Genomic DNA, 10,960 nt, shown 5'->3' with positions numbered 1-10,960 from the left:
TATGTTACTTATAGATGTTACTTATAAGGCAATTTAGTGTAAGCTGCTTTGTAGATTTATTTTATACTTTATATTTTAACTGTCAAGAAATCTGTTATATTTTGTAGCTATAATATGTTCATATGATAGAAAGGATAAAGGGATTAAAAATTGAATGCTTTTAAAATTTATCTTGTACGACTATAAAAAAATAAGAAAATTTAACGATTTTTATGATTGATATTTTCTCCAAAGTAGCATAGCATATAAGCATATATATTAGAATTTGGTGTACATTAGCATAGAGAACATGATGTATATTATATAATACAATGCTATTGATAAATATTATAGCTTTGATGGTCATAATTATTACTTTTTACAATATATAAATATAGAATGGTCATTAAAAATCAATACACCCAAATATTATAGATTATTTTTAAAAATATGAAGAATGTCGAAAATTTTTGTATATAAAAGACAAGAGATTAATTAATTAAATAACGAAGGAAATAAGTTTCAAGTGTAAAATAATATTTAAAGTTTTACAGTACCTTATTTAAAAATCAATGATTATAAAAAATAAGTTTGATTCATTTAAGTTAAAAAAAAAAAAAAAAACACAGTATAGGAATATTTTCAAACGCATTTATTTTATTTGAGAAATCCTTTGTCGATATATGTAATTAACAAGGACATTATATGGCGCACGCACGTATTCGATAAAAACGCATATTTGAAATTTCCGCGTTAGCAACCATGTCGCTTAAGCAGCACCTGTAGTAGTTACATGGTAAATACTCGTTCTTGGTATCACATCAATCCTATAGTTTATAAAGAGATTATAGTTCTATAAAGCACGTGTAATGAAGATCTATATGTCAACGATGAAATATATGTTTTTAACTCTTTCAATGATTTAATATTAATTAATTTTAAGTAAACAAATATATAGAAATAAACAAAATATAGAACTGTATTGGTCAAACTGTAAAAATGGTACATAAAATGTAAATGTGCAATAATAGACAATATTAATGAATAAAATATTTCTATAAATAAAAGAGAAAGAAAATTATTTTTGAGAAGCAATAATAATGAACTTACAACATAAAATATGGTTTGTAGTGAATTTTTATTATGAAAAATAAAAAACTTGAATGTTAATTCAATTGTAATGTATTTGCCTTGTGCATAAATAAGACATTTTAATGAATATTATGTTAACTATAAATTAAATTTTTCAGCATGATATCAGACTTTTTTTATCCCAATATGGGTGGTGTCGAAGAGCATATATTTAATTTATCACAATGTTTGTTAGAAAGAGGACATAAGGTTGTAGTATTAACGCATTCATATAAAAATCGAATTGGAATACGTTATATGACCAATGGATTAAAAGTATAGCCTCATATGTATAAGATATTGGCAAATTTCTTATTTCTGGGAATCTATTTAATCTTTATTCTTTTATTTTACATTAAAGGTATATTATATTCCAGTCAGAGTATTTTACAATCAATGTATTTTACCAACGATGATATGTTCTATTCCTCTCATTCGGTATATACTAATTAGAGAAGAAATAGAGATAATACATGGGCACTCCGCATTTTCTGCTTTAGCGCACGAAGGAATGTTAATTGGCAGATTAATGGGGTTGAAGGTAATGTGTAAATTTATTATAGCGATATATAATAACATTTATTTAATATTGAACTTGAGAAATATGAACTTATTGAAATATATTAAATAAATAAATTTATATTTTGTGTGTATATTTTGTTTTCCAGACAGTTTTCACAGATCATTCATTGTTTGGTTTTGCAGATGCATCTGCTATTTTAACAAATAAATTTTTAGAAATTTCTTTAGCAGATTGTGATCATTGTATATGCGTATCACATATAGGAAAAGAAAATACTGTTTTGCGAGCAAAGGTTCATAAAGAAAAAGTATCCGTTATTCCGAATGCTGTAGATGCTATGCTTTTTACACCCAATATTAACAAACGAAGTAAAGAATTCAGTAAGTTACTTTGATTGTTACTTCATTATAAAAAATCTAAATAATTAATTATAACCATATGATTATACATTCTTATACGTACTTTTAAAATGATATAATATAAAATCTCATTGTTTTTGCAGTTACTATAGTAGTAGTATCACGATTAGTTTATCGTAAAGGAGTTGATCTCTTAGCCCATATAATACCTGAAATATGTTCACGACATAATAATGTGAACTTCTTAATTGGGGGAGATGGTCCAAAACGATGGCTTATAGAAGAAATACGAGAACGAAATTTATTACAGCACAGAGTTACATTGCTTGGAAGTTTGGAACATGCTCAAGTTAAACACGTTTTGAATAAAGGTCATATATTTTTAAATACTAGTCTCACAGAAGCTTATTGCATGGCAATCGTTGAAGCTGCCTCTTGTGGGTATGCATTTTCTAAAGCTGTGCTTAAAAACTATATATAAAAGCATTGATTTTATATTAATTTTTGTCTTTTTAGTTTACAAGTTGTATCTACTAAAGTTGGAGGAATACCTGAAGTATTACCACCAGATTTAATTTATTTGGTGGAACCAACAGTACCAGATCTTATTAAAGGATTAGAGCAAGCTATGTTAGACTATGTGACAGGAAATATTAGTCCTCCGTATGAAGTGCATAGAAGAATAAGTTTATTTTATAATTGGTTTAACATTACTAAAAGAACTGAAATTGTTTACGATTTAGTCTCTAATGAAGCAAAGAAAAATTTAGGTCAACAATTAATAAGTTACATTCAGAGCGGTGTATTACCATATCTGTTAGTGGTATCTCTATGCTACATTATATTAAAAGTTTTAGAATGCATGGTTCCCAGAAAGGTAAACTATAAGATTTTATTTTATATTTATACTTATATACAACTCTAGATTGACATAATATATTTTCAGTATATTGACATTGTAAAGGATTATAAAGGAAATCATATAGCATCTTCAAAGGAGAAAAAATGGTAAACAAAAGGAAATATTTTTATATGTATTGACGAGAAAATGTAACAAAATTAAATGAAAGAAATTTTCAAGGAAAAAAATTATACGTAATTTTGTAAATCTGCCTTAGGGTGTACGTGCGCGCCTGCCTGTATAATGTTTTTAATAAATTTCTCCTATTTTATAGAAAAAAGTATTAAATTATCCATCTCTCATTTGGAGAAGGTATAAGTATATAGAAATTAATGATTCATTTACGAAGTTATTTGTTTTTTTTTAAGCTATTATTTTTTTTTTGTGTACATTTATTTCTATTACATTTAATAGTTAAATATACCTTCCACACTTAATATGTGCTAAATTTAAATGCTGTTTTAAATCATACATTATTGTTTAAAATGTTTGTAAAATAAATCCAAAATGTTATGAATTAAAAATATCAATATATAGTATAGATGTTACTATAAATAATGTTTAAAGAAAAGGAATTTGAATTTTATATATGTTTTTATATTTTTTTTTCTTATCAGTAAAAGATGATGCAGCAACAGAATTCTTATTTACATTCAATTAATATGTAGATTTCTAATTTTTATTTTTTAATTTCTTTTTCTATTATTTTTTAGATCTAAATAAAATTATATGAAAAGCTAGTATATATCTTCGAGAATAACAATTATTTTAATCATATATAATATATAGAACAAATAATCAAAAAACTCTATCGAATTGAAAATATAGTAATATTTATTTTAATATATTGTCCGTTAGATACAATAATAATATTGATACAATATCAATTATCTGTTTCTGCCTAATCATCATTGTATTACTGTACATTTTTTTTATTTATACATAAATCTTTCATATAAGAGCCAATGGAACTCTCCTAAAATTATTTTATACAAATTCTACGAGAAAACCAATGAACCTTAATAAACAATCATTATAATATAAGCGGTCAAATCTGTCGTAACATTCCGCGCAAGGGATAGAGTATCCGTGTGCCATTTTATTTATCTATAAGTTCAATTAGAAACAAAAAGTTGAAATGTCTAAAAATATTTATGCATCATGAAATCAGATAGGTGATTTTTTAAGCATAATATTTATGGTTATAGATAAAACTTTACTAAAGTTTTACTTAATGTAGTAATTCAATTCTGCAACGATTCCATAATGCTAGACATTTAATTGAAAATAAAAAATACAAAATTAATGTTGATAAGATTCAGATTTAGACATGCATTATTTTCAGTAATTGTCATTATTATTATTATTATTATTATTATTATTATTATTATTATTATTATTATTATTATTATTGTATATCTTGCATTTTCATATGTACAATATCTGCATTATAGTTACAAATACAAGTAATTACTTTTTAAAACTTATTAAATAATAAAAAAATTTGTGTTCTGCAGATAATACGAAGTAATGCATCTACCTTTCTTGAGGGGGAAAAAAAGAAGAGAAGAAAGGTATATTTATAAACATAATATAAGTTACTATTATACAGGTTAGTATGTGAAGCATAGCAAGAGCAATCTTGCTTGCAACTTTTCATTCATCATTTATTATTTGGAAACAATGTAATATTACATATAACATTTTCTTATGGATCATAGTATAGTTTATATTTATTACCATACGAAAGATTTGTTTACTGCAGAAAAAGTGCGATTTACTGTTTTCTAAATGGTTTATGAAATATAATATAAAGCAGAATTTATATGATATTTGCTAGAAAGTAAGAAATCCATAGGATTCATATATACGACATGCTCGATTGCTTAACACTGATGCACATTATGCTGTGCTCTGTACAATGATGAAATATATATATATATATATCCATGACTTTAAATAAGTTTTAACAATGTTAAATTTACCGTTTAATACCTTTAAAAGCACGTATTGCTATCGACTGTGATGTTTCTATGTATACAAGTTATAGATTGACATAAATTCTTTGTATTTTATCTATGTACTAAAATGATAGTGATGAAATTTTATAAAATTTTGTCAATGTTAGATGTCGCATATCTAAAGCAAAACATTTTCAGATTATTTAATAAATTGTTGTTAAACAGTATATACAATGGGTATAATTAGATACAGAATCTATCTTTAATCGAATAAAGAAATAATAATGCTACGCCATACAAGTTCATAAGGTTGCTATTATGGAAAATAAAATGTATTAAAACTTTTTCTAGTAGATGATTCTATTCAATGACAGAAGAATTGTTTGTGTTTCATAAATTTGTTATTATATTCACAATAGAATCTTTCAAACCTTTAGTATGACCTACAATAAATAAATAACGAACCATTTGATGAATTGAGTGTTGCACAATTTCCTCAATTTTAGTTGTAATTGCACGGAATGCGCTTAAACGTCTTCTCCATAATCGCGATCTCCCACATTTATACGATCAGGTGCCGCAGTTACGCTAAAGCCAAGAATCCTATTGTCTACTTTAAACATTTTTCCTTTCTTGGGTTTCTTAGACTTTCCCTATATAAACGAATCGTATACAACAATTATTTTGAATGTCTTAATGTTTTAATAATAAGCCAAATGTTTTTCAGTAATACCTTAACTTCCTGGAATTCGGTAGGAGCATTTGGGTTTACGGCTGGTGCAGGTTTACACAAATTATCTACCTGCGCTTGAGGCCTCTGCGCCGAACGCCACTTACTTCTCTTTTCTAAAAATTGCTTTGCAAATTCTGTGCTTTGTTTATTATCCCCAAGGTATACACGTACATATTCTTTTACTTCGTATGGTGATTCAATATCTCGTAAAAATCCAACAAATGTAGGTACTAAATAGGCAAATTATGAATACAGAGATAAATAAAAATTACAAAATTATTAGTTACAATATAAATGAACTACTTACTGTCAACAGAAGCTTGTATACCACTCAAAGCCTTGTTGCACCACTGTGTAAAGTCGTCAAGCTTGGCAGTGTTTTGTTCGAATAATTTTTTTACTAGTTCTTCTTCTTTTTTTACTTTATTTTTAGTTGATTTATTATTCTGTTGTTGCTGTTGCTGTTGTTGAGGCTGTTGGTTAGAAGTAGATTTTGTTGTTGCTGGTCTTGTCGTCTGTTTAGTAGTAAGAGACGATCTTTGTATAGTTGTAGGATCATCCCAAAAACCGCTAGTATTATTAGTATTAGTGGACCAAGCTTGACTATTACTAGATGAACTCGAATTAGTCCAATTCAGACATTGTGAAGCTGTTCCCCATATACCGGCATTAGGAAGGACACTAGTCGATTCTTTTTGTCCTACTTTTTCCTGTCTTTCTTTTTCTTGTTGCTAAAAATTTATTTGCGATATAATATTTTATAATATATCAAATATCTCGAGTTGTTTATTAAAATTATTAGTATTTTACTTACCTTATGTTTTACATATTTTTATATACGTTTTATATAAATGACCATTACGATACAATGCAAAATAATATATACCATTTCATTAATAATTATTTTCCACAACAATTATTAAAATGTATTTTTGCAATATTGAAAAAAAAAAAAAAATATATGTATATGTGTTTACCTTAGTAATACGTTCTTGCTCTTCTTGTTGAATTTGTGTAAGACTTTTTACTTGAAGAGGTTTATTAGAAGATGTAGCTTTTTCTGCCCATTTAAATTGTAAACGTTTCGACGAATCTGCCGCTGCTGCTTCTTGTACTGCCTCTACAGCTTTTTGTTGTGCTAATTGTTGTTGCATTAATTGCTGATATCGTTGCTCTTCCTATAATTATTAAAATTATTAGCAAAAAAGTATTAATAAAATTGAAGTATCAACATTATTGATAAAGAATAAATTACTGCTTTTTTCTCTCGTTCTAGCCTCTGAATTTCTGCAAGTGAAGCATGAGTTGTAGGAGCAGGCGTACGAGGTGCCTGAGCCCATGGTGCTTTACTTCTTTCTTGAAGTTTACGAAGAGCTTCTGCTTCTCGACGCCTTTGTTCGGTACGTCGTGCCTGTTCTTCAGCCTCGAGCAGCTTGCGTGCTTCTGCTTCTTTCCTGAAATATAACAATATAATTAAATTAGAATACTTAATAGGAAACAAATTATATATAAAATCAATAATTTATATATAAGATAAAGATATACTTGATTCTTTCTTCTTCTTGTTTTCTTTGTTCCTCTTCTAATTTTTTCTTTTTCTCTTCTTCTTTCTTATGTTTTTCTTCTTGCTTTTTAATCTCTTCTCGTCTTCTTTTTTCTTCTTCTTGCTTCCTTTTAATATTTTCCTCTTCCTGTTTTCGTTTTTCTTCCTCTCTTTTCTTCTTCTCTTCTTCTTTACGTTTTTTCTCTTCCTTTTTCTTTTGTTCTTCTTCTTGTTTCCGCTTTTCTTCTTCTTTACGTTTCTTTTCCTCTTCCTTCTTTTTCCTTTCCTCTTCTTCTTTTCGTTTTGCCTCTTCTGCTTGTCTAACTTGTTCTTCTTCCTGCTTTCTTTTAGCTTTCTCTTTTTCAGCTTGTCTTTGTAATTCTTCTTGTTTTCTCAATTCTTCTTTCTTTCTTTGTTCTTGCAACTTAAGATTCTGTTCTTCCTAAAAACAAATAAATACACATTTAATTGTATTGATTATACATTAATAAAAGTTACTCTATATTTAATACAAGTATAGTCCTCGTTTTTCTTAGTTGGCCACCGAGGGGAGAAACAGGGGCGATTATCTTCACTTATGACAAACTCTCCATGCAGGGGTTAAATCGTTGCAAATGGATTATACTTACTAATATTTGTTGTTCCGTTTTTATTTCTTTAGCATGTAAATTCCAAAGTGTGGTAGGTAATTGTCCAGGCGGTACTGCAGGTATAGGTCCTACCTATGATACAAGTATTATGAATAAAATTGTATAAATTAAGTGTAATATTTAGAAGTACAAAAACATACCTGTGTCAACCAATTTTGAGCATTAAATTGTGGAGTTATTTGTGGAGGTGAATGTGGCCAAACAGTATCAATATGAGATGTTTGCGGATGTCCAGTTGCATTAACATTAAGCTGTCGTAACAATGATTTTATAGGATTATCTTCTTGAGACGAAGCAGAATTTAAATTTGGTTGTGAAATTGTAGGTACATTTTGAATGCCGCCCATTTGTTGAATAAGTTGTTGTATAGGATCTATCTGGCCAGGATGTCCTGCAGTACCGGTTTGTGAACTAGATGGTAGATGAGGTTCGGGCTGTACCTTTGCCTGTTGTAGTTACAATACCATGCAAATATTGTATTCATATAACATATATACAAACGTATATTAATAAAAATGTTACTAACCTGTTGCATTTGATTAAATAATTGTATAACAGGATTTGACGGTGATGGTGTAAGATGAGGCACAAATGGATTAGCAGATATTGACATATCTGGTATTTCAGAATCCTGAATAACATATTGGAGTATTAATTGGTTCTGTTCAATAGGACTTAGAGTTGCCCAATGTTCAGATTGAGAAAGTTTAGCTATAGCTGATGTTCTCATTTGTCTTAATAATAATTGTTGATTTTGTAATAAACGCATATGTTGATATTGAAGTAAAAGTAAAGGATCTTCTATCCCAGACTTTGGTAGAGTAGTAGCAGCTATACCAGCAGGTACTGTACTAGGAACAGATGGTATTACTGGTTCGGACAACTGAAAACATATTTCAATAACTTAACAAATTGAAGATGAAGAATCTTGTTTTCTTTGAAGTACTTAATAAATAATGATTATGTATATATCTAATGAGAAAATTACTTGATTAAATAATATGCATTGTCTTATAATTTATTATTAGATGATCATACAAATTGTCATTTAGTGATATTAAATCTTATTATTTGAAGTATAAGAAAAAAGTTAAGCACCTTGATAATAAAATTTTACAAGATTCTAAAAATGATGTTAATCGCTTTGGCCTGTGGATAGTTCATACAATTACTATGCGCATTAAACGCACAAAACGCATAAAAATATATATACACAAGATACTTCGTTTAAAATATAATAGTCCAAAATATTAAAGAAAAAATTGTTTACCTTTAAGGGAGGAATGGATGGCCCCGGAATAAATGGCACTCTCCCGCAAATTTTCATTAACTCCCCTAAAGTAGTATATCTCTCATCGCAAGTCCTTCTTACCATTAATCCAGCAGTAAAATATCCAGCTTTGCACCATTCTGCCATTTCACTTGCTAAAAATGGACCCTGTACTTCACCTTGTGGATCACGATAAAACCATTTTTCTTGCACATTCGAAGATGTTTGTTGATTGCTCATAGATGAAGATATAGTTGCCGCTTTTTCTCTATGGCTTTCTTCATCGGCCATCAATGTGGCCACTAGAGCATCAGCTTTTTCCTTCATTCTATCTAGATCATCTTCTGACTTTTTTACATTATGTATTATTGATTCATGCGCAACCTTTTGTGATTCTGCTTGTATGGATAATTGTCTATTTGTAGTAGACGCTATTATATCCTTATCAACTGCTAATTCTACAGTTCCTCTGTCATGTATCACACTTGAACATTTATTATCTGTATCATTTGATGGAGTTTTATCGCTTTCGATATTATTAGTATTTACATTTGTCACTAATGATATAGTAAGAGAAGCAGACGAAGATGTAGATGATAAACTTTTTGCGGAAGTATTGCTAGATGTTGAAAGAACTGCTTTATTTGGAGAATTACAAACGTCTCTTTCTGTAGTGTTATCTTTTTCTTCTATTAAACGAACAGATTTGGATTTTTCTCTATGCTTTGTACCAGTACAATCATTTATATGACGATTTTCTACTTGTCCCTGGCCTGTGCCATATGACACAGATTTGTTATTAGATTTTGATGTACCGGAAGCATTTCCTTCGGAGACACGTCGAGTCCTTAACTCTTGAGAATTTCTTACGTTAATAATTCCTTCATCATCATCATCGGAATACATTCCTCCATGAAATGCTCCTGAAGCATCAAATCGCCCTCCGCTTTCGCTAGGATTTTCAGTTGCCCTAATATACGTATATATATATATAAATGACACTTTAATAAGATTTCACATTTCAAGAAGAGATTTAACATTATTACCAATCGAATACTAGAAAATGTAATATAAATGCATAATAAATTTTGGAAAAATTACCATTCTGGAAGATTATCATGATTATCATGATGATTAGATTCCCATGTACGTGCCGTACGAGGTGGAGGAAGATGGTTCGTTTCGTGAGGAGATCTATGATTCCCACGAAATTCCCATCGTCCACCAACATTTCGACTTTCTTCGTTATCACCTTCATTTCTATCCAGCCTGTCCCTATCTATACTACCTCCTTCGCGCCAACTATTTCTACCTATATGAACGATATATAAATAAATATAATTCTACAATTTGCTGAAATAGAATAAATAAGGTTTACTTACCCCACTTACGCCAACCCTCATCATCTTCTCCACCATTTCTGTATCGTCGCCAATTACTTTCCATAAGAGAACTTCCACTAGTCCCACGAGATAATTCTTTTCTTGGACTAGTAGAACCATTCCATTCAATTGGATCCGAAGATCCATTTCTTTCTGACCAGCCACGTTCACTTTGAGATCTTTCAAATGGTCGATTTCTTGCCTAAATAATAGTATAGAACAATATAACATGTTTACTTTTATCAGAGCTTAAAAGAATACTTCTGTTTTTTAAAAGAGAGATATTACATGTTTTTTAGAGATATTACATACTTGAAAAGATTGGCCTGAATCGATGCGAATTACTTCACTAGGATCCTCGAAACCAACTGCTCTAGAATAATGAGAATATAAACCGCCTCTTCCATTTCTACTTCTTCCTCCACGATCTACACTTCCACCTCCTCTTCCACGGCCTCCAATATTAGTCACACCTCCATTCCATAAACGCTAAATATTTACATTATTTCAATATTATATATATATATA

The 10,960-nt window shown here is 29.0% G+C and overlaps 2 protein-coding genes across 4 annotated transcripts; one reads left to right on the top strand and one right to left on the bottom strand.

Annotated features, from left to right (window-relative positions):
- The first annotated feature begins 579 nt into the window (after nucleotides 1-579).
- LOC106789266 (N-acetylglucosaminyl-phosphatidylinositol biosynthetic protein) lies at nucleotides 580-4,491 on the top strand. Of its 3 annotated transcripts, XM_014753343.1 has the most exons (9): nucleotides 580-1,102; nucleotides 1,230-1,386; nucleotides 1,472-1,651; nucleotides 1,779-2,013; nucleotides 2,136-2,433; nucleotides 2,509-2,869; nucleotides 2,939-3,000; nucleotides 3,111-3,205; nucleotides 4,411-4,491. In XM_014753343.1, exons 1-8 carry the CDS (start codon nucleotides 1,080-1,082, stop codon nucleotides 3,178-3,180), a joined length of 1,386 nt encoding a protein of 461 aa, XP_014608829.1. In that variant the 5' UTR covers nucleotides 580-1,079; the 3' UTR covers nucleotides 3,181-3,205; nucleotides 4,411-4,491. The 3 variants fall into 3 exon arrangements, with proteins under 3 accessions (XP_014608829.1, XP_014608831.1, XP_014608830.1); XM_014753345.1 differs by lacking the exon at nucleotides 3,111-3,205; XM_014753344.1 differs by lacking the exon at nucleotides 4,411-4,491 and having other exon boundaries at nucleotides 2,939-3,167.
- A 4-nt stretch (nucleotides 4,492-4,495) lies between these two features.
- LOC106789252 (PERQ amino acid-rich with GYF domain-containing protein CG11148) lies at nucleotides 4,496-10,918 on the bottom strand (the record flags this gene model as incomplete). The annotated part of the gene is made up of 13 exons (XM_014753323.1): nucleotides 4,496-5,507; nucleotides 5,588-5,817; nucleotides 5,895-6,318; nucleotides 6,565-6,765; nucleotides 6,843-7,041; nucleotides 7,133-7,572; nucleotides 7,760-7,852; nucleotides 7,921-8,226; nucleotides 8,307-8,663; nucleotides 9,051-10,020; nucleotides 10,152-10,362; nucleotides 10,433-10,634; nucleotides 10,745-10,918. Coding segments are annotated over 13 exons (3,933 nt in total), but the record flags the coding sequence as incomplete, so codon positions are not given.
- Nucleotides 10,919-10,960: the final 42 nt, after the last annotated feature.

This window comes from Polistes canadensis, unplaced genomic scaffold (genome assembly GCF_001313835.1).
Source record: "Polistes canadensis isolate GaletaPanama2010 unplaced genomic scaffold, ASM131383v1 scaffold_173, whole genome shotgun sequence".
Classification (NCBI taxonomy): Eukaryota; Metazoa; Arthropoda; class Insecta; order Hymenoptera; family Vespidae; genus Polistes; species Polistes canadensis.
This window is presented reverse-complemented; position numbering and strand designations above follow the sequence as displayed.

Excerpts from the sequence above, each read along its gene's own strand:
- LOC106789266 (XM_014753343.1), top strand. The coding sequence starts at position 1,080 with ATGAACTTACAACATAAAATATG. Across the intron at positions 1,652-1,778 it reads GCAGATTAATGGGGTTGAAG|ACAGTTTTCACAGATCATTC; the intron begins GTAATGTGTAAA and ends TTTGTTTTCCAG. Across the intron at positions 3,001-3,110 it reads TCTTCAAAGGAGAAAAAATG|GGTGTACGTGCGCGCCTGCC; the intron begins GTAAACAAAAGG and ends AATCTGCCTTAG.